This window comes from Bos mutus, chromosome 15 (assembly GCF_027580195.1).
Source record: "Bos mutus isolate GX-2022 chromosome 15, NWIPB_WYAK_1.1, whole genome shotgun sequence".
NCBI lineage: Eukaryota > Metazoa > Chordata > Mammalia > Artiodactyla > Bovidae > Bos > Bos mutus.
In genome coordinates, this window is record NC_091631.1 from 31886965 (window position 1) to 31894554 (window position 7590).

At 35.5% G+C, this 7590-nt stretch overlaps 1 protein-coding gene across 1 annotated transcript; it reads left to right on the forward strand.

The window, feature by feature from the left end:
- The first annotated feature begins 5824 nt into the window (after window positions 1-5824).
- Window positions 5825-6775, forward strand: LOC102281517 (olfactory receptor 51F2). The gene has a single exon (XM_005910869.2). It carries the CDS (start codon window positions 5825-5827, stop codon window positions 6773-6775), a length of 951 nt encoding a protein of 316 aa, XP_005910931.2.
- Window positions 6776-7590: the final 815 nt, after the last annotated feature.

Consider the following 7590-nt stretch of genomic DNA (forward strand, 5'->3'; position numbering starts at 1 on the left):
TTGGCAGACCAGGGATTTTATTTTTTAATTGAAATATAGTTAATTTACAATGTTTGTATCAGTTTCTAGTGTACAGCAAATGATTCAGTTATACTCATATGTATAAATATTATTTTCAGATTATTTTCCATTGTAAGAAATTGAGTATAGTTCTCTGTGTTATACAGTAGGTCATTGTTGGTTAGTTATATTATATATAGTAGTGTGTATATGAGATAAATTAGGAGTTTGGAACCATGGATATTTAAGTCCAAGGTTTATGGGTAAGGAATCTTAGATGGGAATGGGTTACCAAGGTCTACCTCTCACCAATGTCAATGAAGGAGCAAGGACTCGTACCTTCATCTTTATTATTATAGTGGGCCAGAATAATACATCCCAACATCCATGATCAAAACCTCTGGACACAAAAATTTGTTAAGTGTTATTGTTCCTGTTTCAAACTCTCTAACCATGTATCTAACCACAGACTGTCATCAAATAAATAACACATACACAATCTACTTTAAATCAGATGCAACAGTATTCTTTGGCTTTGGCATTATAATGTGTATATTTGCTGTACAACTTATTTTACTTACACGTATCTTTTGTAACCAATTGTATTTAAGTTTGACATACTGTGTTCTGTATTGGTATTTTACTTAACTGTTTTCATTTCATCTTATTTAAGAAGGCACTCCCAAAAAATATGCATTTTCCCTTATTTATTCTAATAGTAATTATTATAGCTTTTTTTTGGTCTTGAAATTTTTAACCCAAGTACAGAGATGTGTGAAATAGGGATCCTTTCATATTATTATAAATTGTTAACCAACTGACCAAGTATTATTTATTATATCAAATTTTTCCTGGTAACATGCCATTGTCATTATATTCTTTATCTTCATTTAAACATTTTTTGGAAATACTCTTCTGTTCTGGGGGTATATATTTTTAAACCTTTGACCATTACATTTTTTTAATGATAAAACTTTCAATTACATTTTGACATATCAAAGGATATCCCACCTTTGTTGCTTTAATATTATACCAAATATATTTGCACATTTATAGTACCTAATACATTTTATAATGCATCTGTCACTATCCATTAAAAACTTTTGTGTTATTGATTGATAACACTTTGAATTTATGGGAGTGTTAATGGGAAAATTCACATCTTTTCACTGTTGAATATTCATTCTTACTTTTAGGAAAGGAATAAAGGACTTAATGTTCTTCAGTAAATTTTTACAGACCTCCCCTATCTCTACCAAACACAAACTTCTGTCATATGAATGCATTTTATAGCTTTGTAGCTATAATAAATAAATCATTGCTTTTATAAAATTTCCTCAGCAGTTAATTTCTTTTTAAAAAAAAATTTTATTGAAGTATAGTTGGTTTACAATGTTGTGTTATTTTCAGGTGTACAGCAAAGTGAATCAGTTATACATATACATATATCCACACTTTTTAAATTTCTTTTCTCATATAGGCCATTATAGAACATTGAGTGGAGTTCCCCGAGCTGTACAACAGGTTCTTAATAGTTATCTATTTCACACATGATAGTTTGTCAGTCTCAATCTTCCAGTTTATCCCTTCCCCACCCCACCTTTAGCCTCTGGTAACAAGTTTGTTTTCTACATCTGTGACTTTACTCTCAGTGGTTAATTTCTGTGGCAGAAAAAGCTATTAATCTGTGATATTGATCATCTATACCATCACTTTGGCAGATCCTGTTTTTAAGAGTTTTCAGTCTATTCTTTTAAATGATTAATTAAAACTTAAATAAAGACATTTTTGTTTTGTCTCAAAGATAACACTATCTCCTTTTATTTACTTGTTTTTTTCATTTATGAAGACTGTTCCATTAAATGTTGAATAGTAGTTGTGTTAATAAATATCATTGGGGCTCAGGGCAGCCCATCCCAAATGGCATGTTGATTATTTTGAATTAAAAGTTACTTTAGAAACAACCTTTTGCAAGAAGGACACTCTGACTGTCTTCTCTGTTTCTTAAAGTAGGAAATAAATCTCCCACGTGAAACCTTCCCTGTACTGTAGGGTAAAGAAAGGACCTTATCATCAGAGACAGTGAATTCAGAGCCCAGAGGGCTGTACAGACAGACCTCGCTACTTCTTTACTAATTTACCACCCCAAACCAAAACTCTGTTTAGATGTGTCACTAATTAACCACCCAAGCCTAAGTTTCTTTGTCTGGTCATTTCCTCACAAATATGCTGTTTCTTTGTCTTAAGAGTATAAAGCTGCCAGCTTTGGCCATCTCTTATGTTCCATTTCTATGAGACCTCCACACTCCACATGTAGAAATCAAATTTAATATGTGTGTGGGGTGTGTGTGTGTGAGCTTCACCTGATAATCTGCCTGGTGTCAATTTAATTACTAGATTAGCCAAAAACTAAGTATGGGTAGGGGGGAAATTTTCCCCTCCCTAACAATATCTTTATCTTGTCACTAACTGATCTGGAGAAGGTCATTGGTAAATACATTTACTCTTTCCTGGAAAATCCTTTCATTTGGAACACTATTTGCCTTTATAGGCTGCAGTCCATAGGGTCTCTTGAATTTTCTGATTTCTTCCTCATCTCTTGAGAAAATCATCATTTGCTTCCCTTGCTTTTTGGTTTATGCATTGGAGAAGGAAATGGCAACCCACATTTAGTGTTTGTTTTTCTATAAATGTTATCTATTTTGTATCTGTTGCCAAATATAGTATTATACTTATGCATACTATTCTATTATAAAGTTTTATTTCTCTGTTCTTATCATTTCTCATCCAGTTAATCTGCTTTTCACAGGTCACTGGTAAATACATTTGCTCCAAATTTCTGAAAGATACCTTTCATTTGGAACACTATTTGCATTTTATGTATTAAGAATTTTATCGTAGATTGCCACTGAATTTTCTGATTTCTTCCTCATCTTTTGAAAAAATCATCATTTGCTTCCCCAGTCTGTTGGTATAGACTGGCATTGCATTTCATAGCATGATATTTTACATTTTTGATTGTTTTTTCTATAAATGTTATCTATTTTGTATCTGTTGCCAAATATAGTATTATACTTATGCATACTATTCTATTATAAAGTTTTACTTCTCTGTTCTTATCATTTCTCATCCAGTTAGTCATGCTTTTTCTAAAATTTTCTTGAAAAAGTTCACATATTTTCTTTTTAAATAATCTACTTTGGTTTTATTGTTAATGCATGAATTTGTGCTCATTTTTTGACTTTTATTTAAATATTTTCCTAACATCTTAAGCTGAAAACAAAAAATGTTTTATATCATTGCTTTCTGTGTTTAATAAAAGAAAGTTTCATTAAAACAATGAGGTTTTGACCAATATGAGCTGTGCTTAGTTGCTCAGTTGTGTCCGACTCTTTGTGACCCCATGGACTGTAGCCCTCCAGGCTCCTCTGTCCATGGGGATTCTTCAGGCAAGAATACTGGACTGGGTTGCCATTCCCTCCTCCAGGGAATCTTCCTAACCCAGGAATCAAACCCAGGTCTCTCTTTGCAAGTGGATTCTTTACCATTTGAGCCACCAGGGAAGCCCATCATTGTTTTCTAATAAATGTATATTTTTCAGGTTAATATACTGCACTCCAGTGCATTGCCTCACAGGTTCTGATATGTGTTTTTCTAATTTTTATTCAGCTTAAAGTATTATTTTTTTCATTTATATTTTTCTATCATAGAAAAGATTTTTAATAAATGAGTGTTGCTATTGATGCAGAATCCTTTGGTGGGGGTTCAGGGGGAAGTTGCTGAGTGGTGGGAGGAAAATAATAGAGACTTATACCATATATATATATAGAAAGGAAATTTCCAGAAAGAAGGGGTCATCAGAATAATATGTAAGTGGTAGATAAATGAGATGGTCACCAAAATGATTCAACTGAATTTGGTTGTTCTATTATACTTTGGCATTGTTTTCCATACTGGGTATATCCTCAACATCTAATTCTCTGGGCCCTTTGCACACAAAACTATTCATGATGAGATTCTTTTCTTGAGAAGCCTAAGCAGCATCATACCCACACAACTGGCATGGAATTAACATTTTAGGTGTCTGAAAGTAAACATCTAAAAAATATTTGTCATGGACATTTGTCAGACTATGTTAGAGACCACTTCTGTATGTGCCTCAGCCTCACTGAATGAGGTCATACATGCACTGGGGTCATACATGAAAGTTCCAACTTCAGCTCTTCTATATCTAACTCCATAATTTGGGGCAAATTAACTTAACCACTTTAAACATCAGTTTCCCCATTTATATATTAGAGATAACATTTTTTGATACTTGATTGGATAGTTATGATTATTAGATCAGATTATGGATATGAAGATAATAACATCTGTCACATGGTTTGTATTTAAGAAATGCTAGCCTTTGTGGTTCAGTAATTGTTTAGTCACTAAGTCATGCCCAACTCTTTGGTGACCCCATGAACTGTAGTCCACCAGGTTCCTCTGTCCATGGGATTTCCCAGGCAAGAATCCTGGAGTCAGTTGCCATTTCCTTCTCCAGGAGATCTTCCTGACCCAGGGATAGAACCCATGTCTCTTTCTTTGCAGGAGGACTCTTTACCACTGAGCTACCAAGGAAACCATTTTAGCAGTAGCTTGGCAAATTTATCAAAATGAGGTGTTACTGGACTTTGTTAAAATAATTGCAAGTTTTGTCTTTTTTTCTTCCTTCCTTCCTTTTTTACTTTCCTTCTTTCCTTCACCTTTGCTAAATATGTGGTTTCTCTCAACAATTGTTATCTTTATCTTTAAAGATCAACCTGAGGATTATTTAATTAAGTCTTCATTTCCTCATATGCCATATATACATTTATACATACTACCTACCTTCTAGAGTTAGTGTATGGGTAAAATCATATAGTTCTTACTAGTATTTGTCAACAACACAGGGAAATTTCAATGAATGAGAAATATACTGATTTTTCTTAGTGTGATTCTTTGGCCCATCATCATATATATAAACATCTGAGTCTTGGAGATGCCTTAGACATGTGTGTGTTAGTCACTCAGTTGTGTCCAACTCTTGTGATCCCACTGACTATAGCCTTCCAGGCCCCTCTGTCCATGGAAATCTCCAGGCAAGAATACTAGAGTAGGTTGCCATTCCCTTCTCCAGGGGATTTTCTCTACCCTGGGATTGAACCCAGGTCTCCTGCACTGTAGTCAGATTCTTTACATACTTCTGGATATATCCCAGGAAAACCTAGTAATATCCACATTTCAAATATGAACTTATTTTTTTGGTTCTTTATTCTAGGATCAATATATTATTAAAAAAATCCTGGAAACCAGATTTATCAGCATATTGTTTAGGTATTCTACTGGGGACTTTTATAGTTAAGAAAAATTGAACTGTGTTATTGTTGCCACCAACTGCTAACTAAAGTCAGTTTTATCAGCATATTGTTTCCCTGGTATTCTACAAGAACACTGGGACTTTTTCTCCAATGTAGTTAAGAAAAATTTAGAACTGGCTCCTCCGTCCATGGGATTTTTCAGGCAAGAGTACTGGAGTGGGTCGCCAGTGCCTTCTCCAAAGACAATTATAGACTTAAGAAAATTTGATGTAAAATAATTCAGGGAATCTTCAGTTCTCAAAAATGAGAAATACTGAGAGTCAGGGAAAGAAACTTGTGGCTCTATAAAACTCATAAAATACTAAAATTCCTAGATCAGTAATAGTAATTTAGTGACTCTCAGAGTGTCTAATGATAAGCTATATTTTTATCATATGTTATGTTTAATTATTCAAATATCCCTGTCTTCTCAGCCCCTCATTATGTGGGTCCTCAACAATACCAGTGCTCAGCCTCTGACCTTCCTCTTGATGGGTATTCCAGGCCTGAGAGTGGCCCAGATCTGGGTCTCCATCCCTGTTTGCCTCCTGTATGCCGGCGCCCTCTCTGGGAACAGTATGATCCTGTTTGTGGTCCTCCGTGAACAGAGCCTTCATGAGCCCATGTATTATTTCCTCTCTAGGCTTTCAGCCACAGACCTGAGCTTATCCCTGTGCACACTTTCCACTACCCTTGGTGTCTTCTGGTTTGAAGCCCGAGAGATCAACTTAAATGCCTGTGTTGCTCAGATGTTCTTTCTCCATGGATTTACTTTCATGGAGTCTGGGGTTTTGCTGGCCATGGCCTTTGACCATTTTGTGGCCATCTGTGATCCACTGAGATACACCACCATCCTCACCAATGCCAGGATCGCCCAGATTGGGATGAGCATGTTGACAAGAAATGTTGCTGTCATGTTGCCAGTTGTGCTTGTTGTCAAGAGGCTGTCCTTCTGCAGTTCTATGGTCCTCTCACATTCTTACTGCTACCATGTTGATCTCATTCAACTCTCATGCACAGACAACAGAATCAACAGCATCCTTGGTCTGTTTGCACTCTTCTCCACGACAGGGTTTGACTGTCCTTGTATCTTGCTCTCCTATGTCCTGATCATCCAATCTGTCCTCAGCATCGCCTCCATAGAGGGCAGGCAGAAAGCCTTCAACACCTGCATTTCCCACATCAGTGCTGTTGCCATCTTCTCCATCCCTCTCATCAGCCTGTCTCTTGTCCATCGCTATGGCCATTCAGCACCTCCCTTTGTCCACACCATCATGGCCAATATCTTCCTGCTTATTCCTCCTGTACTCAACCCTATCATCTACAGTGTGAAGACTAAGCAGATTCAAAAGGCTGTTATCAAGGTCTTAATTCAGAAGCGACTCCAAATCTAATCTTTAGCTGTCTCAGAGTTAAGTGCTTTGAATGAATGCTTTGGTAGAAAGGTGTAACTGTCCACCAAATGCCTAGATATGCCTCCAACAGTACAAACTATTCAACTTATAGGTTGTATGATATTTGCTTAGCTTTCTTATTCAGTAAGTTCATATTAATAACACCAAAATTATTTTTGTTTTTAAGATAAAGTGAAATAATATATATAAACAAATATTTATATTTGAAAGTAGTATGATGCCTGAATAAAATATTCACCAGACTCTGCAATAATAAAAGCTCAGATTTATGTAGGTAACTTTATTAATAAGCCAGTTCTTTTCTGAATGATATACAAAAAAACACTTCTAATAATTGAAATTTTTTTCTTAAAAATTCTCAATTCTCTGCATGCTTCCAAAACAGATATATATAGAGTGGATCCTAAAATATACATCAGTGTAACCTAACATTGGATCTTATGTAGGTAAATTTATTTTTGTCCTTTATTATGTTATAGGGGCATACCCAGTGTGAATGTAAAATGTCATATCAAGTGCTCTGGATCAGTTTTGCTGCTGTTAGCTGAACATTAAACACTTGTAATAACATTTTAACATCCCAGGAATGAGGATTGTACTGTTTCCCCATGATCAGCCTTGAGAAAAGAGAGCTCATACTTTTGGCTCATGCTTTATTTCTAACTCTGCCATTACGACTCCATCTATGGGCCCACTGGACCAGCATCAGTGGAGCTAAGGCCCAGTGATATTTCTATGTAGGTTCTCTCCACTTGGTTATTGAATTCCTCCACTGAGGTGTGTACTGTTTGGTG